Here is a 26,778-nt window from a genome sequence, read left to right on the forward strand (position 1 = left end):
GAAATTGCTTTTCTTGGAGTGAGACATTTAATTGAAAAGGTCATTGCTCAGAAATCACTGTGATTCCAGATTTTTCTGTCTTCTCATATATTTTGAGAATTGCTATTGTCACTTTTAATAGCGATCATGAAAAAAAGTTTAATGTTAGAAATTCTTAGCAACCACGTTTCTCATATAATCTGCCAGACAAAACAATGTATTTAATTGCTTGGAAAATACAAGACTGTTTTATGTTATTAATTTGAATGTGATATATATATATATTTCCAGTCCTTTATCTTTCAAAACTTATGAAAGGAAAAGTGCAATTTGAAAAGCTTTTAGGATGCAGTATTGGAGCAAATGGGCTCTCTGATGCCTGGGCATTTGGTTTGTTTTATTTATGATGGAACATGGGAATATTTAAAAACTAAGATAAATAGTTTTAATGTTGAAAACCCCATTTTGTTAATATTGCTGTGTTAAATGTGTAAGTATTGAACAGTCAATGAAATATGAGACATTTTACCCAGTGACATTTTAAATGAATCTCCTTGTAGGGGAAGCCTGTGGGAACACCAGATGCTGGAGCTTATTTTCGTGTGCTGGCGGAGCATGGAGTAGCTGCCTTGTTTACAGCGCCAACTGCAATTAGAGCAATCCGTCAACAGGACCCTGGGGCAGCCTTGGGGAAGCAGTACTCTCTGACAAGGTGAACTTGGGATGCACAGGGCAAATTACATTAAAAACTGCAATCAGAATGAATAACTGAACATTATATATTTTTTCTATCACTGCAGTACCACTATGGAAAGAGCCAAAGGTTCTGAATGCTAAGAATGACTGTTCTAAACAAATCTTTGAAATAGTTGGAAATTTAACTATACTGTGAATATTTTTTAATACCATATCCTGTTTATTTCTGTTCAAATTTTATCAAAATAGTTCTCTTTTTTAAACTACTCAGCTTATATATTTTCCTTAAAGTAAAATTCTAAGTGTAACTTACAATGAGTATGTGTGTGTATATATATATATATATATATATATATATATATATATATACACACACATACATGTATGTGTATGCATATATATATACACACACATATATATATATAACATCTGTCTTTTGAAAACAGACTAATAGTCTAAATAGAGGGAAATATTATTTGATTTCACTTATAGAGATAAAACGTGGAAACTATAGTCCAAATTACCTATGTTGAAAGAGTGAAGGAAACTATTTTTCTATTGTTTTGTAATAATGTGCTCTGAATAGTTTAGGTATTTTTGTGCTGGTTTATTGCCATTCATTTTAGTTTAATGATATGTATATTCAAAGATAATTATAGCAATTTGTGTCTTCAAGGCAGATTCCAACATCAAATCTTATTGAACCTTTTTGAAATAGGTCACTGCTATCACGAACTAAATGGATTTTGTAGTTTCTTCAAGTCAAAAGTGGGTTTGAATTAAGTCAGTTTGAATTTTTTAAATTAAATGCCAGATGTTATGAATTTTATGCTGCTATGGCCCAAGAAGGGTTTAAAACAGGTATCATACAGCAATTGCAGATATAAGCAAGAAGATTTCAATTTGGGCAGGGTCAGTGGTTTTGTTTATTTGTTTCTTTTTCCTCTTTTTTTTTTTTGTTTTATGAAAAAATGGATCCGGATTTACGTAAAATGTTCATAAAATGAGCATACAATGTGTTCATAAAATGAATCTTCTATTATATTTCTATTCACTCTCTCTTTGTTCCTTTATTCACTACATTTCAACTTAGTTGTCTCCATTTCAGTCAAAAGAATAGAAACATAGATTTTGGTAAAAACATCTGAGGCTATGTATAGTCTCCACGTCTTAAGACAATTGCAGGGGTTTTGAAGAAACAGTGACTGTTGTTCTTGCAGTGTCTCTTTTCTGACAAATGCATTCTGATTACAGGGCATGTAGATATGTGACCAGCAAGCTAAGGTCTCTTGTTTGCTGCAGCATCTTTTCCCGTTTATACATGGGTTTTAGATGATATCCTTTACTGTAAAGGCAAGAACCATTTCTAATTTGCCTGAAATATAAAGCATCAAACAATACCGAATGAATACCTATTAAAACATCACTCTTTCAAACTAATAGGTATAGACATGGAGTACGAGATTTTAGGGTAAGAGAAATTGCAATAAGTTCCCCCAATCATGCCCCTTTGTCTTTAGGCATCTAAGTTATTCATGATGATGTGAACCTATGTTTTTAATAGATATTTAGAAGTGCAGACTCTATAAACAGCCTCAATTATTCAAATGACTACTATTAATAAATGCAAACACTTGCTGATCACCTACTATGTGCTAGGCATAAGCAGTTAAAGTTTGTTATCTCATTTGGTTTTAACAATAAGTAGGAACTGTGATTACTCTCATTTTACAGATGGGTGAAATTAGGGCCCGAGAGTTTAAGTAACTCTTTAGAAAGAAACTAACTCAGGCGATCTGACTAGAGCCCACACTCCTAACTAAATTCCATGGACATACTTTTCCTATGAAAGGTAAATTAGGAAACTAACTTGACCCAGGGATTCTTGTCATTCATGGCATAAGTGCAGTTTCTCCTTTTCATATATTTGTAGTCTATACAAATAATACCTTCACTGATCTACTTTGATAGATTCTCACTTGTGGACTAAAGAGAATGTTAGAAGGGACCTCCAAAATCCAACTATCTCACTAGGCAACCAAAGTCCAAGAAAAGTTGTTTGGGTTGGAGACAAGAGAGAACCCAAGTTAGAAAACCCAAGTCTTCTCATACAGCTATACTTTTAAGTTTATATTTACGTTCAAGACATTTCATACTAACTTACTGAATGGACATTCGCTTGATATTGTAATTGCAGGCTCGTGATTGATTTGCAGTTTGCTTATCTCTCCTTCTATAGAACATTTTAAGTGATGAAGTTTTCTTTTTAAAATGTTACATAGTTCATTAAAGATTGTTTTAAAATAAATTTAAAGGTGTTCCCCCCAATTTAAGAGGGTACTCTGAAATAGGTAACTAACCAGAACTGTAAGTTCATTTTATCAGACAACTAGAGTTTGGAAAAATAGATGAGAAATCATCTAGTGTAATGATTTCATTTCACAGTAGAGAAAACTTTGGTACAAAGAGGTGAAATAACATTCCCAGGATTACAAAGCTACTCTGGGTCAAAGCTGGGACTAGGCAGTATGGTATGGTAATTTAGATTCTGATTCTGGAGTTAGACTCCCTGGGTTCAAACCTACCATTTACTGGCTGTGTGACCTTGAGAAAGTTATGTAGCCTCTCTGTTCTTTTCTTTCTTTCTTTCTTTCTTTTTTTGTGGACTATAAGAGCAGTAATAGTACAAGAATATAATGAAAATAAAAGGTACATAATCCATGCAAAGCACTTGGAACTGTTCATAACATAGACTGCCTTAGCTGTTATTATCCTCTTCTGCTTTCTAATTCACTGCTCTTCTTTGTCACATCATAGTGATTTATTTTCCCATGATCTTCTAGTTCAACTTTAGTAAAGTTAGAAAAAATTCTGTGCTTGGATTTCCACTCAAGATAACACAGTACCTTGTACTTTGATGCAGCCTTTCTTTTCCCATTACACAGCAATGACAGATAATATGAAAAACAAGAAGCAGAGCATCAGAGCTGAGCTGAAAAATAAACTTTTCTGTGGACTGGAAATGGATTAGATTTGCAAAGCGTTAAGGGTGGCTGACGCCAGAGGCTTGCTAGGTGTACAAGCATACATTGGCAGAGTAAAGGGACTCAGTATTACCCTGCTTAGGTCATGGAGTCAGAGCTTGCTCGGTGATTGAGGATGGGCTGGAGTGTTCCTCCCCACTCAGGAAAGGAGGCTGATAATAATGACTCTCAGTTGTTTTCTGGGACTATGACGTATAGCAGGCTTTGGTCTAGGGATCTGACTGAGACAAAGCAACCAGAGACTGAACCAAACTGCCCATCTCTCATCCTAGAATAGGATCTATGATATCCTGAGTATTACTGTGGATTAATAATTCTGAATCATCATTATGGCATTGGACCTCTAGAGGATAGTTATATCACTCACAAACCTATTGAACAGAGAAGGTGAGCATAGGAGAGAGAGAGAGAAGGAGATAGAAACAAAAACAAAGAACTTCTATTTCGAAAAGAGTGTGGGAAATAAAATTCGAAACACACGAAGAACTCTAATGCTAATAAAATCAACCGAACATGGATTCGTTCCAATTGAGATAATTTTTGTAATATAGCCAAATCAAACTTGAAAATAAGTAGGTTAAGGATAATCAGAGTCATAAACCAGTAACTCTTATGTAAAATGTTTAAACTTGGGTATGAAAAAATTAAAAAGTACAATGGATAGTGTAAACTAAATAAATGAAACAAATATATGGGCACAAGGAAAGACTGTTAAAAATTACAGGATATTATTGAGGAAACTACCCAGCATGTAAAACAGAGAGACAAAGTAAAAAATCTGAAAGAACAGTTAAAGAGACTTGGAGGGAAGAATAGGAAACTACAAATGTATCTAGTAAGAATTTCAGAAGAAAATGGAAGAATTGTTAAAAAAAATGACAGTTGAAGAGCCAATAATTGAATATGTTACTGAATTGAAGAAAGATGTGGATCCTAGTTGGAAAGTGCCATCAAAGTACTAAGAAGGTTAAATATAAGTAAATTCTCATTGGACAGGTCATTTGAAAATTGCAAAACATGAACTGAGGCTATAGATAAAATCCAAAGAACTGCCAGAGGAATCAACAGAGCACCAAAGAGGAAAATCCAAACTGATGCCAATAGATGCTAGATGACAATAGTGAAAGATCTGCAAAGTTCTGAGGGAGAATTGTTAAACAAAAAATTTTTATTGAAGACTGAGGGCAAAATAGAAAAATGTGCATATGGACAAAGCTAAGAGAACTTAAAACCCAGAGACTTTCTTGACAGGAAAAATGCACACAGGGGAATGGTATGGGATATGAAAAAGCAGCAGCAAAAACTGATGAAATATGTTGTTGAATTTATATAGTTGTTACTATACTAATTATAATTGGATATTATGTTTAAACAGAAGCCAAAATAAATGCAATAAATAACTGTAACACAATGGTGGAGAGTTTTTTCAAAAGGTAATTTGAATTTTCTAGTGGGGAGTAATAGAAGAAAACAGAATGAAGGAAAGATGGAGATAACCACAGGGACACTGATGGAAAAAAATAATGATGTTCTGTTGTGTGAACTAGAGTTGATGAGGCATCACTGAAATAAACTATTTTTATTTAACTTCTGTTGGCACAAGTGAAGAGTAATATTCTCTTGTTTGGTGGTTTATGGACCTGGAAAGAAATATTCATTTTAGTTTTCTTCTGCCCCTACTTTACTACCTCAGAATTCTTCACCATAATCTATCTTTGGCTTTTTATCCATTACTATGCAGCTTCCTGTGTATTTTGGAATAAAGTTAATTTAACAACGTTTCCATTTTTCTGTTTCCCTTTTTGCTTAATTTTCAACTTAATTTGAGTCTTGAATTATACTCAGTTTTATACAGAATTGAGGAAAGAGGTATAGGTCTCATTCCCATTAATCTCTCTCCCCCTTTTTTCTACTCTGGGTATTGTATATTGTCATTTTGTTTATCCTTTCAGTATTATTCATCTTGAAGTAGATTCATCTTTCCATGTGTTACCATTATCAGAGCATCTCCCATATATTGAATTAGTATGTAACAATCTAGGGAAGCATTATCCAATAAAACTGATGTCTCCAATATAGTAGGTACCAGCCACATGTCACTAATGAACTCTTGACAAAAGGTTAATACTATGAAGAAATTGATACTTTTAAATTTTTTTCAATTTTAACTAATTTAAATTTTAAATAGCCAGAGGTGGCTAGAAGCTACCATATTGTACAGTGCAGAGACAGGACATATATAATTAATATGGGTAAATTTACTCTCCAGAGAGTCCAAATTACTGTGAAAAATGGCTAATTTTCACTTTAAAAAAATTTTTTTTATTGTGGTAAAAGTCACATAATATAAAGCATACTATTTAAACCATATTTAACTGTACAGTTCAGTGACACTAAGTACATTCACATTGTTGTGCAACTCTCACCATCATCCATCTCCCAAATATTTCACCTCCTAAACTGAAACTCTGTCCGCATTAAACACTAACTCCCCATTCACTTTTATGAAATGAATTTGTAAACAAAAATATATTTTTGAATTTTTTAATATGGGGCATTTATCTGTTTGTAATATTAATAAAATAATGGCAAGGTCATTAATGAGAAATTTCACTGTTGAAAAATGTTTCAGTTCCCTTTTTGCAAGCCTAAAGGGCTAAATGTTTTTTTAAAAATAAGAATACAACTCTTGCTCTTAGGCATGAGTTTATCTTTAAATTATCTTATAATTTATCTTTCAATTATAGATTTATACTAAGAGTTTTTAAGTAATCATTTGGTTATAAAAATATAAAATTACATATCATGGTTTTGTTTATTGTGAGGAATTAGGAGTTAAATAATGTTGGATTAAATATTTATTAAAAGATTTTAAATTGTCAGTCATGTCTTATTCCTGAATTTTATCTTTGTTTATAATGTGTTTATACTCATTAATATTATACAATTTGAAGTCTGTAATTGAGAAAAATAATAACTTTGGGGCAGTTTTAGGAACTTTAATACAAAAGTAGAGTGATAGTTTCTAGTGTATTTAGGGAAAGGGGATCATCTATACTATTTGATGTTTTTCTAAATTACCAATGAGCCCCAAAATTTTCCTCTGCTTTTGGTAAATAGTAAAGTGATTTTAATGGAAATGGGGGGATTTTTTCTGACTTGCAGAGAAGGCAGACACCACTTTTACTATTCTTTATTGAATATCATACCTTTCTATATTTGGGGACTAGTAAATTCTGTTATACATGTGCTATTTCAAAGAAAGAAGGTGGAAAAGGTACAATATGCTCCAGAAAATGATTACACCTTCAATGAAATACAAAGAATAGCTCCTCTGTTGGTTAGTAAGAAAACCATGCTTGAAACCCCTTGTAGTCATAAACGGCAAAAATACAACAAAAATCCCAATATGTACATATAGGTGTGTGTGTTCTTTCTGTTCCTCAAATTTCCTGTGATATTATACAACAGCAATATGATATTTTAAAGTTAATCTATTGATAAAGTGTGAAGCATGTATCAATGATCAGTCGTTAAAGGTGTCTGTTTAGTACAGTTTGAGGCAGCACAAAAGCAAGGAATAGTGGACATTTTCTTTCACTCTTTTTTGCTTCTACAATTTGTCATGGATAGCCGTGTTTTCCTCCTAATCATGTTTTCTTTAATTTTACTTTTATTTAAGGTCAGGTATTTGAAAGTTTGGGTTTTTGGTTTTTTGTTTTTTTTTTTTTCAATTTTGTTTTGTTTATGTGTTGGTTTTTCTTCTTCCAGTGACATACAACGTATTCCTAAAAGGCTTTTCAAGGAAACAGGAATTGTCAGTAGTAATAAATCCTGTTGCTCAGACCTCCTAGATAATCCCCCGTCTCCACCTCCACTTTTTTTCCCCGGGGGTCCCCGGGGGCTGCCTGGGTTCAAGTCTCACCATCTCTGTGATGGCAGCAGCCTCCCAAAGCCAGGGCCCCTGGGCTCCTGTCTTGACCTTCCTTTTGTCCTCCCCACTCCTGCCAGTGGCATCTTCCTAAAGCAAAAATCTCACTGTGCCACTCTCCTGCTTAAAATCTTTAATTGGCTTTAATTAGCTTCTCACCACCTTCATGGAGAAATCCAAATTCCTTAGAAAACTCTATAAGCTCCTTCATGACAAGGCCCAGGCCTGCGTCTCCAAATGGCATCACTTGTTCCTCGTTTACCCTAGAAATGCATAATATTCTTAATCACAGAAGTTTAAGAAAAATCAGGAAGCTAATAGTTTGAACAAGATACAATTAAAATATGTTCATATTTTTCAGTCATAAGATTATCAACAATATGGCGTTTATATTTTTATTTTGTCTTGTTTTTACGTAGCATCTAAAATCATAGATGTATCAACATCATTTTAAACTTTAAAACTTTACACTAGTTTTTGTTATACTTTAACTTACTTATAATAGCTTAATGTGTTACTATTTATTTCATCCTGCTGTAACATTTCTGTCTGATGAGGTCATAATTGATAATCCAAATTTTAGTTTCAAGCAAGTTATAAATGAATCCATATTTGATTACATTGTAGCTTGAATTGCAAATACATATGTAGTTTGCTTAAAGTTTAAGTACCTAAAAATCCCAGGTATTTTGATTGATATCGAGGTCATAAAGATGAATGATCCTAAGGAGCTCACAGTACACTGTGAGAAATAGGCAAGAAGCAAACAATTACAGAATGAGATATATGTTTGTAGCAGAGGCAGGAAATGCATGTTGTTGGAGCACAGAGTGAGAATATTTGAATCTTCATCAGATCTTCATGAAATGATGTAAGTTAAGGGAAGGGTAAAAAATCTTCTGTGGCTATACTCCATTGTTCAGGATGGGTAGGCAGGTTTTTATTTGATTAGTTTTTAAAAATTTTTTTATTTTTTTGGTTTTTATTTTGATGATAATGAATTAACTCTTATACACACATTCTTTGTTTTTTGTTTTGTTTTGTTTTTAACATCTTTATTGGAGTATAATTGCTTTACATTGTTGTGTTAGTTGCTGCTGTATAACAAAGTGAATCAGCTATACGTATACATATATCCCCATATCCCCTCACTTTTGCGTCTCCCTCCCACCCTCCCTATCCCACCCCTCTAGGTGGACACAAAGCACCGAGCTGATCTCCCTGTGCTATGCGGCTGCTTCCCACTAGCTGTTTTACATTTGGTAGTGTATATATGTCCATGCCACTCTCTCACTTCGTCTCAGCTTACCCTTCCCCCTCCCCATGTCATCAGGTCCATTCTCTATGCCTGCGTCTTTATTCCTGTCCTGCCCCTAGGTTCTTCAGACCCTATTTTTTTTTAGATTCCATATGTATGTGTTAGCATATGGTATTTGTTTTTCTCTTTCTGACTTACTTCACTCTGTATGACAGACTCTTTGACAGACGACAGGCCATGGGGGCATTGAGAATAGAAGAAAAAAATAATCATTCTCTCAATGAACCACCAATAGTGTCAACTCAATTCTGTTTTTCCTATTTCATCCTTTCTACACTGTGGCATGATGTTCCCTGCAAAGGATTTTTCATCTCTCGGTAATCATATATTCCTTTTGATAGGAGGCTTTTTAACCTGGAAGGCCACAATGGCATTTCTTTTCAAATCACTTATCTTTCCTAAATATGTCCTTGGAATAGGGGAAATATGTGTTGAAATCATAATAATCTTTACCAAAGTAACTCATGAGAAGGAGCAAGTGCATCATATTTATGAGCATATTTGTTGCCTTAGCTGATACTCTAGAGTGTATTTTCGTGTATAGACTTAAGTAGAATACAGCAATCAAATTTGGAGCTAAAATTAGCAGAGATAATGTCAAGGAGGAAAAAGGTTTTTCATTTTTGATTATTAGGTGAATATGACAGATATATTACAAAGATCAACTCAGTTGCTCTTCTCAGAACTGAGAAGCTATAGCTGTGAATTCTGCTTTTGAAGCATCTCTCCAGTGCTGTGCTATGCATTTAGTTATATCGCGTCCAAACAAATAATGCCTCTAACCATTCTACAACCATTCTACAGTGTTTTCCTCTGACAGAATTAATGTGATTAGATTCTACAATGTTTAAAAGAAGGTAGATGAAATTATTTCAGTTTATTTTCAAGGAATAATTTGAATTCACTCTCTCTCTCTAATATTCAGGTTCAAAACATTATTTGTGGCTGGAGAACGATGTGACGTGGAGACCCTGGAATGGTCCAAAAAGGTCTTCAGAGTACCTGTCCTAGACCATTGGTGGCAAACTGGTGAGCATTTTCCAAACATGTACATAAATATTGCAGACATGCTCAGAGGCACTGCAAGGATAGGAGGAAATTCTGAATTATGACCATCAGGCACAAACTCAGAAATCGGGTGGTTTTGGTGTCGATAGAAATAAGCAATTCTTTGATTATCTTTTTGTTAAAAAGTCTTCTTAAATGACATTGATGCTACCATTCTCTTGGTCCCTGGGTATAAAGCCCTGAAGACCACTTTTGCTTCTCATCCTCTTTGCTTCATATATCCAGTGAGTCACTAAATCTCAGATTTCCCTTTGGATTCATCCCATCTTCAGTACTCCCATTGCCTCTGAGCTGCAGCAGCCACACTGTCATCTGATTTAAATTATCCTCATCACTCATCTCTGTGCTCCCTGCTTTCCTATAACCCTGCACACTGCTGCAGGAGTACTTTTTTAAAGCACCGTTTCTTTTACAGGATTTCCTGTGGTTCTCTGACTCTTTTCTTATGATCAATAAAATCAAATCTCTTCTGCCTAGCACTCAACAGACAAATGTATTTTTCACCAAAACGCTTATCATTATATATGTAATTTATTTATTTACTTATTTATTCTCTATTTTCCTCCCACTAATTGATCCTTGGGAAACACCTTGTCATATTAAGTGGATAGAATAAAACTTTGGTACAGATAAAAAAAGACTTTCTGCTGCTTCTTTTGAGGAATGATTGTGTACATATGTGAAAGTAAGTAGTTTACCTGGAATCTGTTTTCCTTGTCACCGAATGTAGTGATTTTGTTGGCTCTTCCATTTGGCCCACTGAAAGTAGCTATGAGTTATCAGAGCCTTTACAGCCATCCTATGTATATATTTCAGTTCAGTCCTTCTCAGTTCAACTAATTAGATCAACAATTGTATGTTAGTATTTTCAGAATTTCCATCTTCTGAGCATTTTGGGCAGGGCATCAAATTTGGATTAAAAAATTAATAAAATTTCTAGCAAAAATTAGGTCTGATTTTAAAAACTCTAGCAAAAATTAGGTCTGATTTTAAGATCTAGAAGATCAAGTGAGAGACTAAAACTGAAGTTCAGTGTTTAATATTTTAGAACTCTTTGATTCTGATAAATTATACTTTTATATTTTCTTGGATATTGCTCTTTTGGAAAATGTGTTTTCTATATTCATTATAATATGAAATATAACATGAATGATCAGAGCAGAATGCATGTTCTTTAAATAAGATGCAAATCAGAAAGAACGTTTCTATTCTCTGTAATTTGATTTGCTAAGGGAGAAATTTCTTATCTAAATTCAGATTTGTAACTATTTGGGAAATAAAAAAAGGTAAGATTCAATTTGGAGAAAGAGCAGTGCTATGTGTAAAATACATAAAAAACAAGTGAAGAATTATTGCCTTGCAAGGAAGAGTGTTTATAGACTTGATGAATCCCCTATTCATCCAGAAAGTTCTAACAGTTATTTTTCTGGGCATAAAGAGGAAAATATTTTATCACCTTTAAGATGGTTTTCCAAGGTGGTTTTCCTTTCCTGGTCAACATACAACTTGTTTCCAATACACAGTGACCTTACACAAATGCTTGCAGAAGAGTTCTGTTCCCCACCCCTGGTTCCCTTAAAGGTGACTATGCTAAAGCTTGTTGAAGGCAACCAACACATTAATAAATAAAATTATGATTCCTTTACTTTTTCTTACTGATATCGTTGCACATAATAGCCTGTGCAGATGTATGTAGTTAGTGCATCCAGCTTTACAAAAAAGCTCACTGAAGCCTGAGAAACAAGCATAAGAGGTCTCTGGTGGGTAGAGTTCCACGTGAATTTGCAATTTTTCTTTGACGTATTGTTCAGAAGGAATTAGTAGACACATTATGTCAGTGTGCTTTGAATGACTGCTCATTACTGTGGAAAATAGAGTGGATTTCTACTCATAATGACAGATTCTTTCCATCCCCCAAATTTAATTTTACAGCATTTGATATTGTGTCCAACTGAAGTACACAAATACATACAAAGGGATAGGTATGTAGGTAGGTAGGTAGCTAGCTAGCTAGGTTAGTGGTTTTGTCCTTTATAAAAGAAATTTATCCTACGTGGTGCAGGTGTCTGCTACTAACAGAAAATTTAGTTAGAATCTTTATTCATTTGCATAGAAGAAATCAATTCAGTATTTTCAAAGTTGTATGTTGTGTTAAATAATTGCAAAGTGATACTGAAGTTTAATATTTGCAACTGTTCACCTTTCTTAAGGTGATATCAGATTAATGGGGGGAAAGGCAAGCACTTTATGGGTTATTATTAACTCTTAGAAAAAAGAAAGAAAAATTTGATATTTCTAGCACATTTATGAATTTCCTAATATTTTACATATCAAATAGATGGTCATGCACTTCCCCAAGAGGTAAATCAGCAAAAACCTGATAACATTTGAAGGAAGGTTAAGCTTTGCCCAAAGGAATATTTTTCTTTATTTAAAATTTCAAGTTTTCTACAAGGTTGCTGTTACTTGTTATTGACTTAGAAATTGATATTATTTTATACAATCGCACACTTTTATGAGCCTTCCATACAATGCATAATTTATGAATTTGCTCTCTGATTACATTAATACATGTGTACAAATGAGTTGTTAAGAAACTGTGATGTGTAATTTGGAATTAGTAAGGGGTATGTTAAGTAACTAAAATGTATGAGTGAAAATTGATTAGTTCCTGTGACTTGGGCTATAAGAAGGCACTCTGCAGTCAATCCATTTATATTACAATGTTGTTTTTGTTACCCAAGTGAAATTTGTATTAGCAACAACAGATTTCTAGTAACTAACATCCTCTTTTGATCTGTTACTATCAACACTCTTTGATGTCTGATTTAAATAATACCTAAGATTCTAAATTGAGAGCTAATCTGTGGAAAATCCGAGAACAGATCAACTCCTTGTGGGGGCATTTTAATAAAGAATTGTCTCTGTTCAACACCACTGAAGCATTAACCCCTTGTTTTGGATTGTAATAATGTAAACATTTAATGCTGTCATGAAGGAAATTGGTCTTGCTAAGTTTATAGAGGAGAGTTGTATATATTTGATTCATAACTCTGGCAATAGACAAATTGTCATTTACTCAGATGCTTTATCTTCATAGTAATTTATCCATAAGATGATTGAAAGCATCTGGATTATTGACTGAATTTTTCATTTTTTTAAATAGGGGTTAAGAAATAGAGGTGCTACAATCATAATTTGAAAAGGGGAAATTAAGAGAATTGATAATTGTTCCCTTAAGATATGATAGTTTGTGTACAAAGAAATAAACAGCCAGAACTTCATTACCCTCAGTTGTACAATCACCAGATAAAACACTGTACTGTTATAGATCATTTTTAGTACTAAGATGAGCTTTTCCAGAAATCAAACAGCACAAAGAAAGAACTGTCAGTGCAGTGCATTGTGTCCTTTGCAAGAATTTTTTTTTCTGATTTAAGATGCCTATGAAGGAACTGTTTTCCTTTTGAGTGAATCACCTAGTACAAAAAATTAAACAACTAAATACTAAAACCCAAAACACAGTAGACCTTATCCCTTTCTGAAGTTTCCTCCTTCCTTTTTCCCTTCCTTCTTTCCTTCCTGCCTTCCGGCCTTCCCTTCTCTTCCCTTTCTTTTTCCTTCCTTCTTTCTCTCTTTTCTTCCTGTTTACTATAAGATATGGCACTAGTTTAGAAATGACTGCAACAAAAAAGTTTGGCATCCCACTTTGTAATGTTATTTAATTTTATGTAGAAACACTTTATTCTTTTACTTGCTATCAGTCACTTAAATAAAGATAACCACTGCAAAGTTAGAATACTCAAGTTCCACAGTAGCTTTTATAAGGGACAACTTGGGGAAGGGTTTAGATCAAAAGAATCAATGATTCTTTCCACCTGCTAGCAGAACAAATCTGTGTAGTTTCCATCAGAAGATATAAACCTTATGTTAAAGTGTTTTAAGTGATGTCCCCCGCCCCTGTAGTGATGAAGTAATTGAAATGAGGTAATGACCACCAACTTGAGTAGCACTGGGTGATTTTGTTGTTTGTTTTGTTTCCATCACTTTACTGGCGGAGTAAAATTCTTCGTAGAATTTTTAAAACCCCTAGGAGGGATTTCAATGAGAAAATGGTAATCTCCTAATGGATTGAGTCATTGGTGTCCATTGAAGTTATTAATCTTACTTTATCTGCCTTGAGCCATCTTTGCTGAGTTCTTATATCTTGAAGTAATCACAGCATTTCTCTCCCTGTTTGATTGAACTGCTGCAGTTTTAGTTGCAATTGCTAGTTCTGAAGTAACTACATTCTATATATAGCCTAAATGCTCCTCCTCTGAGGAAGAATCTGATAATTCTGGATTTTACTAAAATGGACCCACAGGCTCCAGCAAACTTCAGTCATGCTGGTTCTTAAATCAAAATCATTGATCCTAAAGGCATACACATCCTAATACCGTATTATTAAAATGTGTCAAGGCTACTTGACCTGATAATCCTTATTTTTGCACTGTTTGGTAGGATATACTTCCTGAGGATAGACAACTGGGACAAGAGTTCTAACCCACAAAAATTGGTTAAGCTGACCAAATTCAGTCCTTATCCTTAGGTGTATCTGGAGAAGATCCATTAGCCCAGGATTTTTTAAAGGCAGCAATATTTTTCATTTACAAGAATCAAAACCAAAAATGGAATAATTCATTATAGTTTAATAAAAATTATCCTAACCAGAGATCTCTATGAGAAATGATACAGGCTCAAATATAGTACTGTCTCATTCCTCCTGGGTAGACTAAATGTGATTTGAGACTTGATAGGTAGAGTGTCAAAGTTTAAGCCACATTTTTTTCTGGATCGTCCTCTTCCTTGGTTACCCTTACATTTTCACACTTTCCACTTTCAGGCATCTGAACTGATATACTTACTGAAGAGGAATTTCAGTCTGTCAGTGTGTAGTTCTGAGTTTTGTCCGTGACAGGGTATTCTCTTCATCCCTGGAATTCCACATTGGGAGTTTTATGACTCTTGTTATTTCTGCCTTTCTTTAAAGCATGTTACACCTATGTGCTAGATGTGTGACTTTCTTCCATCTTCAACATACCTAGCTTGTGCCCCATGCAAAATCCTGTATGTTTTCCTGCAAAATGGCTTCCTAGGGCTAAGGGATAAAAAGCTCTGTATGGCTGACAGTACAGCGAGGAAAGTATCTTCTTGGTGACTTTATCTTGATGACTCTATCTTTAATTATTCAAAAATCTGTTCTCTGTGGTTTGGGTGCCAATAGCCACTAGCATACATTCTTTTGGTTGCAGATCTTGAAGTAAAATATTTCTATATACAACCAAATGCTGCCTTCCTAGGTTTTACTTTTCAACTGTCATTCCCTGCTTTCTGGGTTTTACTTAATATTTTCTGAGCCCATCAAATTCGGGCTGTGGTGGTAGGGTTTGGTTAAAGTATAGGCCTGCATTTTCAAAGACGGTGGATTGAAGTAGACTTTTGAAATACACGCTGTGGAACTCAGGGTTAGGCAGTGCCACTGCCCCATGAACTGGCTCGTCCAGAATATACCCTATGATGCTTTCAAATAGTAGAATGTAAAGAGTCTTTAGTAATATGAATGAATCACTATTGTCTGATGAATTTTGTTTCTCTCAACAGAATGGTCAAAAATAAACTCATCTCTTTTTTTCATTCATGGGAAAGAAATTGTAGATAGTTTGGCATGAGAAGTTGTGATTGGGAAGAGCAGTCATATAGACACAGTGTCATGTCAGCAATGTTCAGCTAGTAAGGCTGTGAAAGTATTCATCTGGTGAGAGAGGAAAAATGTCTTGATGTCATCTTTGTTGCCTGGCAACAGCATTTTTTTTTTCTCATTTGGAGCAAGTCTTCGTTAGTTTAAAGTAGGTGATTTTTACTGATAATTTGAGAAGCAGGAACTTAGAGGTAAGCTATGTGAATTTGGTTAGTGGAAGGAATAATCTTTTGTCAAATGTTAGGCTTGATGAGGCTTTCTCTTTTTGAAATGAATAACTGTTTACAAATTATTATTCCATCTGAAAATGAATATCCCAAGTCAAATAGCAGCCATTGAATCAGACATTTTCATCTTTACAGCATTTTAATGTGGGAAGAACACCAAGTTGGTGTTTTTTTTCAGATATGATTACTATACATGAAGTAGTTCAGATATGTATAATTGCCTTTTAGAATCTCTATTTATGCTCATTATTATATTAGTGATAATTTTTGACAAGAGACTAAACACTAAGAAATTGATTAATCATATAAAGTTGGTTCAGTCTTTGAAATATCATTTATTTTAATTGTCCTACCCTTGGCAAGAATCTCATTTAATACACTCTAGAAAAGTGAAAATATGTCATGTTTTTGTTGATCTTTACAAGAAAAAGAGTTCCTAAACCCTCCCTTGACAAACCTTATTGTCTGGAAATTTGATTTTCCCTTGTTGCATGTAATTCTCTGCACTGTGGGCCCTTTGGCCCCATAAAGTAGTAGTTCCCAATTCCTCTTTTGCTGTCCATTCTAATTAGAAAACAACAGGTGACTATTCTCCTTGGAAAAGCAATGTGGGTAGTAAAAAGTGATACTGAATCCCAATAAGACTGTTTAAATCCTGGTTTGGCCACTTACTCTGTAGCCGCTCGCAAGTCTCTAATCTAGTGCACATGTGTTTGCTCACAGGCTTGTAGAAAGCTTGAAATGAAGTGAAATGTGTATGAACAATGCAGCAAGTTCCTGGCCTATAGTAACATTCAATAAACATTTTTCTTTTCCTTTCCTTTCCTTTCTGTGAATAATCCTTCATGAATACAAAGGCCATCTTTAGCATCCTGGTCTGTAGATAGTCCAGACTCAAGAAAACTTAGAACATAAGAGCTCAGTTTATAAATGAAAATATTAATCATAGAGAATTTAATTTCCCAGTGTCAATTAGCTAGTTAAGATTAGAACCAGAACTGTCATTGTTCTGTGTTGATCAGAGCCCTTTCTTCTTATGTTTTATCTTAGGCCTTCATTAATACAGCATTTTTAATCTAATTCAACTGCAGGTTATTTATGAGTTTCTCTAAGGTTAGAGGCAGTGTGCTGGTAAGAGAGTAGGATAAGACCAGTGTCTCACAGCTTGAATTAATGGTTTGCTTCCAGTACCAAAAGGTAGGCTGCGTTGAATCAAGTATTTTAAAATGTAATCGTACCGTCTCGTGAACACAAAAGATTAAATTGATCTTCTTTCACTGGTGTACATCTCACTGTTTCTACTTTCTTTCTGCTACCACCATGCAAGTTATTTATAGCTCACAGTATAGATTTAGAGGTGTAGAGAATGGTTTCTTTACAAATTGCTTCTGTGCCCATCATGATGCTGTGAGTAATATGACTCAAGGGCCCTGTGCCACTGAATTGATTTATTTCCAGGACTTTAGCTCTCTGCATGGGCCACCAACATCTAAAATCCATATTGCTTAAATGTAGTGTTTCTAGAACCACAGTGGGAGCACAATGACAGACTTCCAGATACAGCAGGAGCTCTTATTTATAGAGCTGAACCTGCCATAATGTTCTTCCTCTTAGCCCTCACTCACATCTACTCTTCTTTCTGTGTTGTCTTTCATCTATAAGCCAAAACCCTGGGGGTTGTCCTGGATTTCTCCCTCTTGCCCTGTCCCTATATCCAAACCATCAGCAAGGCCTTTTGATTCTGAGTGTAACTCCAACTTGGTCTTATCTTCCACTGCCACTCACCTGCATCAGACCACCAACATCTAACTGATTTCTTGCACTGGGTTGGGTTTCTCAATTTAGTGCTCCAGTTTGCAACTGAGGAGCTTTTTCTAAAATGCCATTCTGAACAAATCTCCTCTGCTACAACTCCCTGAGTCCCCCAGTGTTCCCAGAATAATATCCAAATTTCTTAACACTTCGCTATCTGCCTTTTCTCCTCCCCTCTCATTTTGTTCCTTATTATTTCTCTTCTTTCACCCCTCGTCCACCCCCCACCCACCCCAGCCCTGCAAGCTTTGCTCTGGTAAATAACTTGCAGTCAGTCCTTGGTGGTCTAACGTCTCAACTTTGCACATAACTTCTATTTCTGTTAGGCTTGTCTTTCCATCTTTAACACTCTCTTCTCCCCAAAAGAAATGCATTAAGAAAGTTGGGTATGTTCAATAAATATTTGTTGAAGGACTGACCTTTGAATAGCATTCTTGGAATAAGAAAAAGATTGTAACAGAATTGCAACAGTAACATAACAGTTTTTTTCTCTTTCCTGAGTCCTCTATTTCTCTTGCTCTCTTGTTCATTTTGGGATTGCATTGTGTGATCTGCTACTTATTTTTTAAGAACACTGATCTCAATAATGGGAGTCAGAGCCTAAAATTATGTAAGTATGTATTTACTAGTCAGAAAACATTTCCTAAGCACAAAATGTCAGGGATTAGACTTTGGTCCTGCTGATACAAATGATTCTCAGAGCACACAAGAAGAACCTGATTTCAACTGCAGGCTAGGACAGTGTTTTCATATAATTACATGCACAATTCTTTTTTGAAAAATTTTGTAATATTCTTAATGTAAAGTGTTCCAAGTATCTATTGCTGTGTAAAAAATATTTACCCTAAAACCTAGTGGCTAAAAATAACCACCATATCTCATGATTTTATGGATCAAAGATATGAGTAGAGATCAGCTAGGGATTTTGTGCTCCAAGTACTGTTGATTGAGACAACTGAGAGAGGATTGTGTGGTGAATGAGCTGGTCTGGAGGCTCCAAAATGGCTTCACTCTCATGCCTGGGACTGCTGGAAGGCTGGACTCAGCTAGGACTGTTGTCCGGAACGCTTGCAAGTGGCATTTTTAGCTTGGCGGGCTCAGAGTAGTGGACCACGTTACATGGCGCCTCACGGGTTCCTGAGACAGTGTTCTGAATTTCTTAAGGCCTGTGCCTATAAACTGACAAAGCATCACTTTCACTCTTTTCTGTTACTCAAAGCCATCACAAGACGGTAGAAGAAGTATTAAACAAATTGCACCCACCTTTAATCCACCACTGTGGAGAGATTTCAAGGTTGTGGATGTAGCCTTTGGACTCTTCAATGTAATTTCTCCTTTGCTCACCATTCAGAAATGGTGTTAAGAAATTCTGTTAATATTTGAATGTGTATCATGCCAAGATGTATATTTTTGCCCAATGTATATTATTTATTAAAAAATTAAATCACATTGTGCATTTTGTTTTACAACATTTATCTAAACAATATTTTGTGAGAATTATTTCCTATCACTAGACATTTTCCTATGGTGTTTGGTTTTGCATTACTCCTTAATATGGAATAATTCCGATTTTTTTGGACAATCTTTTAAACTCTAGTATAAACAATACTGTGGTAAACATCCTTGATGCTTAATATTTGTGAGCTCTTACAAATATTTCCTTGTGTATAGCCCTTAAAGTGGAACAACTGAGTTAGAGGCTATGCTCAACCTTTAAGAGTTTTTAGAAAGATTGCCATTTTTAAGACTTTTTATAAGAACTGCCAACTTGCCTTTCAGAAATGCTGTATTGATTTGTAGAAACACTAACACTTATATAACAAAAGTGATTGTCTTTGGCTTGTATGGGCAATCTGTCTCCCATCTACCACCTAACTGAGCTCTAGTCTTTCTGTCAATCTAGTGAATTGATTCCTGCTGTTCAGAAAGCCACAGGAATCTCTGTTATTAACCAGCCATCCTAAAACAGCTCCCATCTGTCCATCACTTTCTCCCACGTCTCTCTCAAAACCCCAAATTAAATAAACCTGATCATAAAACCTACATGATGCCCAAATATTTAAGTAAATTCTATTTGCATTGTTGTGATTCATTAACTTCTTTGTTTAAAGGTCCACACTAGCTCGCAACATCACTCAGACTAAAAACTTAAGGTTTTAAGAGGACTTTGAAGTAGTTTTACGTGAGCTGTCTCCTCACTACCTCTCTGACTTCATTTCCTGTTAATACTTTCTTCATTTGTTCTGCTTCAGTCACAATGGCTGCCTCACTGTTCCTCAAATACTCTAGGAATAAACCTACCTCGGTACCTTTGCACTTGCGGTTCCTTTCTCCTGGATTCTTTGTCCCCAGATATGTATAAGGCACATGTCCTCACTTCTTTCAAGTCTTTACTCAAATGTCACTTCTCAGGGAGTTTTTTTCTGGCTACCCAGTTTAAAATTGCAATCCCTTCCCATCGCATCTCATATCCTATTCTCATATCCTATCTGTGCTTTCTTTATGTTCTTAGTGGTTATCACTCTTTGACATGCTGTGTGTTAGACTTTTGAATGTTATTATTGTTTGTTTCCCCAGTTAAAATGTGAGCTCCACGAAGGCAGGGATTTTGGTCACTTGTTTATTGCTCTATCCCCAGTTCTAATGACAGCACCTAGCACATAATAGCTGCTCAATAAATGTTTGCCAATAAGTGGTACTACCACCATTACTTCCATTTGCAAGTATGAGAGACTGCACTCACTCCGTGTCACAAAGGTTTTTCTTCCTCTGCTGGGATGCAGTCTGGGTGAGCTCTATTTTCTTCTCTCCTCTGTATTCTACATGGGAACCTCATGAGTGGCACACTTATCTATGCCATTCTTCTCCTGCTCTGAAAGAACTATGCGAACCAGGACAAATGGTTTAATTTTTCTATGTTAGGCCTTAGTACTTTTCATCTGTTAAAATAATATTTCCTTTTCTCCCTATCAGCTTATAGTTGGATTAAATGCAATAATATAAACAAAAAGCACTTAGCACATGGTACATGGCATAATTCATGTTTGAAAAAATTATGTTTATTAGTTCTCCTTTTCTTCCTTCAGAAGTTTTAAGGAAAATTCATTTAGGTAACAGCTCACTAATGCAATAAGGTGGAGTGCGGCAGTAAAAACACTAAAATAATAGTGAAATGTCTGTATTAGCTTCTAATGAAGTGTGAATATAAAACATACCAAGGTAACGTATTCTTCACAGCCCTCAATTTCCTGCCATCTTCCTGGTTGTCTCTTATCTAAGGAAATTATGCTGGTGAATTGCTAAGCATTGTCTTTCTAAGGTTGGACCTCTTTGGAAAGATTTCTCCAAATGAAGTGTCCAATTCTTTTCTTCAAAGAGAATGTTCTGGTTTGTTCAGTGTAGCTATTTCCCAGTCAAAATGTGACATCTGGATTTCCTGTCTGCTTAGATAACTGCTAGCCAGTTAATTATAGCCTGGGCAGTGTGAAGCAGATGTTTTTAGAACGTCTTTGAAATGGGGCTTTGGGAGTCCTTTGGAGCTTGATTAAGGACTGCAGCATGCCTGGGGCTTTCCCTAACTGGAAGCCTGTTCTGCATGTGGACCTGCTGGGAAGCCAGGGTGGTTATACAGTCTGTGTGCATGAATGTGTGAGCATGCATCTGTGTGCCTACGTTGCAGATTGATCAGTTCTTGGGTCTTGGGACGTTCAGGGGTATAAAGAGAGAAAACCAAAGTCTCTGTAACAACCATTATGGTCTTTCTCATCCCACTTTTGTCCTAACTGTGGCTCCTTATTATACTTAGATTCCTAGGAACTATCATTTTGTCTGTATCCTTTGCATGTCACTACCAACAGTTCATTTTTAATGCTCTAAATGAATATCAAAATAAAGTCAGTAAGTGCTCACTTTGGCGGCACATATACTAAAATTGGAACGATATAGAGAAGATGAGCATGGCCCCTGCACAAAATAAAGACAACAAGATGCTCAAATTATTAATGTTCAAAGTATAAACTTCTATTATCTTCTTGAAGTAACTGAATGGATAATACTTTTCATTGCCCTTAAAATTCAGTCAAAATAATCATATAGAAAAATATGCTTTTCATAGTTGCTTTACAATCATAAATTACAACAAAACAGCTGAAGGTTAAAGGTTATGAATATGTAATCACTATGAAGAGATGCTTAAGAATCTCAGGAAGGATGTATAATGTCAACTTAGGCAGTAGATATTGGCAGCGCTTCAGTTTCTTGTGTCTTTATTTAAGAGTAGGTTTTATTCTCCCTTCCTTTTCCCACACTCCCTTCCTCCCAGTTATCAGAAGAACAGAGTGCCCATGTCTTTTGTAAGAATCCACACTGAGATGAGATGAAGCAGGGTGCAGTTAGAGTTTCGTTGTTGCGGGGTTTTTGTTTTTCTTTTAAGCAGCAGATACTAGAACCGTTGCTAGGTATTAGAGCCACTGGAAGGTACATTTGTACGTTCTAGAGCTATCTGGTGACAAGCGGCTGAGAGGCCTTACGGGGTTGAGAAGTGTCAAGAGTTTGAACTTCAGATGATCGGAGTGCCCCTACTGATCACCTAAACTTGACAAGATGTGCTTTAAAAATAGCAGGTTGACTTCAGAAGCTGCTTCTCACCAGGGTGGGACGGGGAGGGGCAGCCTCTTGAAGGGGATATCTCCTTTCCTCATGTGTCTTAGTAGCTTCTGTTCTTCTTGTCACCTTGTTACGTCGGAGTACCTTCCTTTCAGCTCCTCACTCTGCAGGGTTGCTACCTGCCATCACCACTGCTCTTACCTCACTGCTCTTGCAGGGTCGCTGAGATAGGTACTCAGACGTTTTCCAAAAGGCAAAGGGAAAAATGCTGCTAAATTTCCAAACCTGTGGATTTCCTCCCATGCTTTGATGGTGCTGTAGGGAGAATGCTCACAGCTGATAGAATGCCATGTCATAAAATACCTCCCGATTTTTTGTCATGATATGAAAATATTTGAGAATTCTTTGTCCAACATCAGCAGTGTCTTCTCCGGTGACTCGCTGCTTCTCCTTAGCGGTGACCATCTGGCTTAGCACCTTAGGCACTGGACTGTCACTCAGGAGCTGTGTTTTAAAGTTTGAGAGTTCATCTTCTGTTATTGATACCAGCTGAGACGCCATCAAAACGTGAATAATAAACTGAACTACTCTGGAAGGCAAAGAACAGTAATAAATTCTTCCCATCATTCTAAAGTGATACAAATATATGATAAATCATGGTGGAGACCAGAGTGGAAGAAATACATTCTGAGTCCTTAGGAAGATAGAAGTTTTTAATATTTTGGATTACTTTGGATCTGAATGGTTTGGCAGTTAATCCCTTGGGTGTATGTAGGTGTACATTTAAGTGTATAATATTAAGCCAGTAGTTCTGAAACTTTTTACAATCAATACCCTCTTATCTTACCCTCCATAGAGACAAATCTCATATTCAAAATATTCTGGTAACTCCAAACTTGTATTTGCCAATAATAACGAATGCATTCTTTTATAAAAAATTTTCAGTTTCAGAACTTATGATTATTATGTAATAGCTGCTGTTATTCTGAGTTACAACTTGAGACAGAGAAGACAAATGTAACATTTTTGTTAATCAATGAAGGCTAATTGTGAATAAGTCTCTGGTCTTGAGGAAATGATCAGCATAAGATAAATAGCTTCCTTCCTAGGTTTTGGGCCTTCAGAAGTCCAGGAGCAACAGGTTTAAGCGAAATTTGATAAAGCATTGGTAAATTCAGTTTTAGATGCAAGGTCTCTAGGCAAATGTAGATCTTAAAAAATTAGAATATGATCCTGTTCATATATTTTAAAAAATCTTCATGTTACCTGTTCCAGAGACTAAACTATAAATAACAGAAATATTTTGCCCATTGCTGTTATTTACCCTGATAAAATAGCTTTAGATGAGTTAAAAGAAAGCATCTTTTCTAGAGATTTTTCAGTTTTTAACATATTTTGTAAAACTGTCACAGTCATGTAATTCTCCAGTCTTCATGCCTTCTGATCCACAGCTGAAAACACTAGAGAGGCCTTTCTTGTCTTTAAAAGAACCACTACTATATATATTATTCTAAATTTGTGTCCTTAAATTTTAAAAATGTCAATATCGTATAAATTACTGGACTTGTTTCATTTTTAAATAGTACATTTGCACTATTTATCTATTCATCATGCAGTGAAATTCTGTGGAGGGAGGGGGCAGTGCAGGCACTGAAGAGACGTCATGATCTCAAGTTGAAATATTAAATGATAAATAATATTTATTTCTCCAGAGACTGGTTCCCCAATTACAGCATCATGCATTGGATTAGGTAATTCTAAAACACCTCCTCCAGGGCAAGCAGGAAAAAGTGTTCCAGGATACAATGGTGAGAAATTACCCTGATTACTTGAAATATGTAATGTTAATAAATTTGGTATTTTTCTGTATTTAGTGTGAATCATATTGCTTGAAACATACTAGGTGCTTAATAAGTATTTGATTGAGTGAATGCCTTGTATTAAAAATGTCTAACTTTTTGTGATAACTTTTGTTATTAGCCAATTTGATCAAAAGTAAGATTATTGACTTCTAAGGACATGTTCTAAATGATTGGCATAATATAAGGCAAGTTAAGCATATGTATGCGAGATTAACACTTATGGAATACATGCTAGGTGCCAAGTACTTTGCATACATCTTTTCAACTAATGCTGAGGTATATTTAATTTACCAATATTATTCCCATTTTAGAGATGAGTTAGCTGGTGCCCAGAGAGACTAAATAACTTTCCTAAGGTAACACAGCTCATTAGGTCCTGAAGACAATGCAAACCATTATGTTTTATTTTGTTTGTTTGTTTCTGTTATAAAAGCTGCAGTTTTTCCCATTATATATGCTATCTTTTAATTTAGAAGTGATGATAAAGCTTTTGAACCTTGTTGGCTAAAAAAAATGAATATAAAGAGTACGGATTCTAAAAAGAAAAATAATTTCATCCTTGCTGGCAGTATGTGACAATGAGAAACACTATCTTTTCCATATTTGTTTTAAAATTATTGGTAGTGATTATAATAGTTCAATAATCCCCTGGATTTCACCTCCTAGTTGTATGTCTTATACAAGGTGACTTGTTTAAGTTATACATTGTTACACAAATCAAACATTCAACTTCCTTATTTCTAAATGGGAATAATAATGCTATGTGCTTCATAGGGTTGCTGATGGAACACAGTGAAGCAGTAACATAGCACCTGCTTGTAGAAAGACTGAACTAAGTCTTAGCTAGTAGTGTCATTGATATTTCAGAGAAGCCAGAGGGGCTGACTTGATTTAGTCTTACACATTCATTTTACAGACAAGGAAAATGAGGTACGGAAGTTACGTTATTTGCATAAGGTCGCACAATTTAGCTTAAACCCAGCATCTAGGAACAGAATACAATTCCTGCATACAGTTTGTATTTGCATGTAAATTACAAAATTTAGAGATGTGTTTTTGCTTCTCTGATGTAAAAATATTACATTTTCCTTCTAGAACAATGACCGGTTAAGGATCATTTGGTTTAACCTAGCAGATATATTTATAAAAAGACATGTACGATTTTTTTTTTAAGGGCAAAAATAGATACTCTGTGAAGTCAGTGACTTCTCCAGGCATGGAAGGGTGAACGCAGCTTTATGAAATCTTCCCTTTGAGCAGTTCTGTCATCCCTGCTCCTTTTATTAGAAAAATTGCTTTTGTGTTGAACCATTTTTAGGGGCTGATGACTGTGGGAGATGTTAACTACGTTCCCTTTCAGTGTTTCAGTACCATTTTCATATCCAGCTGTAAGAAGGAGTTAAAGCTTTGATGCCTCATGGAATTTCAGTACAGATGTTTCTCATTGTCTGAAAGCCATTGGCTTACAGACAGCACAGCTTAAACGCTAGAACTAAAGTATTTATAACCAAGGAAATAATGACTTTATGACGCATGATTTTTATGGTTATTCAGAGATTCAAAAGTATAATGTAACATTTAATATTATACTTTTAAAAAGCCATATCCTTTTGGGAAAGGAAAGAAAATCATTTTTGTGTGAAAAACATTCAAAGTAATGTAATACTTAATTTCACATTCATTGAGTATCTTACACAAGGTTATCACTATATTTTTTTTCAAGTAATTATTGTACAACACTATGAGAAGGGAATTTTTTCCACTTTTTAGATAGGGAAATGGGAGGGGTAATAGAGCAAGAATGTGTTCCAGGGCACATAGTAAATTGGCCACCGTACTGGGATTTGGGGAGACAAAGATGAATTATCATGGCTTCACCCTTAATGAGCTCACATCTAGTGAGGGACAGATACCTACACCGTTAATAATTGTCAGAATAGAATTTTGAAACAAAGTGCTCTGGGAACACACAGGAGCAATTAACTTTTTCTGGGGATAATGTTCTTCTTTTCTTATAGCATTTTTCAGTAGAATAACCTGGATGGATGTAGCCACATAAAGGATCTATTAAAGCTTAAAACATGATGATATATCCTTACTCTAGTTTGTACTAAAGATGACTGCATGTGCATACAAGCTTTGGTCTCTTGAAATCCTTCAGGATTTTAACAGTGTAGCATAGAACACACTGGGATAATATTTGGGAAGGTTAAATTGACCTTAAAGCTCATAAGTGGATATTAAGCCTTAAATCAGAAAAAGGAGTTTGCCAGGCTTTTAAATTCTTTATTTTTATTGCTTGAAATATGTTTTGTCTGTGTTTTAACACTTTATATCCTTTAATTTTTGAAAAGCTGAACATATTTTTAATATTTTTGACAGAATGGAGGGGTATGTTTGAATGGATATAAACGTAGATTTTAAAATTACCAGTGTATTTGAAATACTATGTCTTTATTTAAGGGTGATTCTGAGCAAAAATTCTTTATCTAATTA

At 35.1% G+C, this 26,778-nt stretch overlaps 1 protein-coding gene and 1 non-coding gene across 3 annotated transcripts in view; both read left to right on the plus strand.

Moving 5' to 3' along the window:
- Nucleotides 1–26,778, plus strand: part of ACSS3 (acyl-CoA synthetase short chain family member 3) — a 143,738-nt gene that overhangs the window by 89,418 nt on the left and 27,542 nt on the right. For both annotated transcript variants that reach the window (XM_059936596.1, XM_059936598.1), the window contains exons 8-10: nucleotides 540–691; nucleotides 9,894–9,997; nucleotides 24,133–24,228. In XM_059936596.1, coding sequence (XP_059792579.1) covers nucleotides 540–691; nucleotides 9,894–9,997; nucleotides 24,133–24,228 — 352 coding nt within the window. The remainder of the gene's footprint in view (nucleotides 1–539; nucleotides 692–9,893; nucleotides 9,998–24,132; nucleotides 24,229–26,778) is intronic.
- Nucleotides 21,717–21,818, plus strand: LOC132373815 (U6 spliceosomal RNA). Its single transcript, XR_009505483.1, has one exon. It is a non-coding gene; the product is annotated as a U6 spliceosomal RNA (small nuclear RNA).

Source organism: Balaenoptera ricei, chromosome 10 (genome assembly GCF_028023285.1).
Source record: "Balaenoptera ricei isolate mBalRic1 chromosome 10, mBalRic1.hap2, whole genome shotgun sequence".
In the NCBI taxonomy this organism is placed as follows: Eukaryota; Metazoa; Chordata; class Mammalia; order Artiodactyla; family Balaenopteridae; genus Balaenoptera; species Balaenoptera ricei.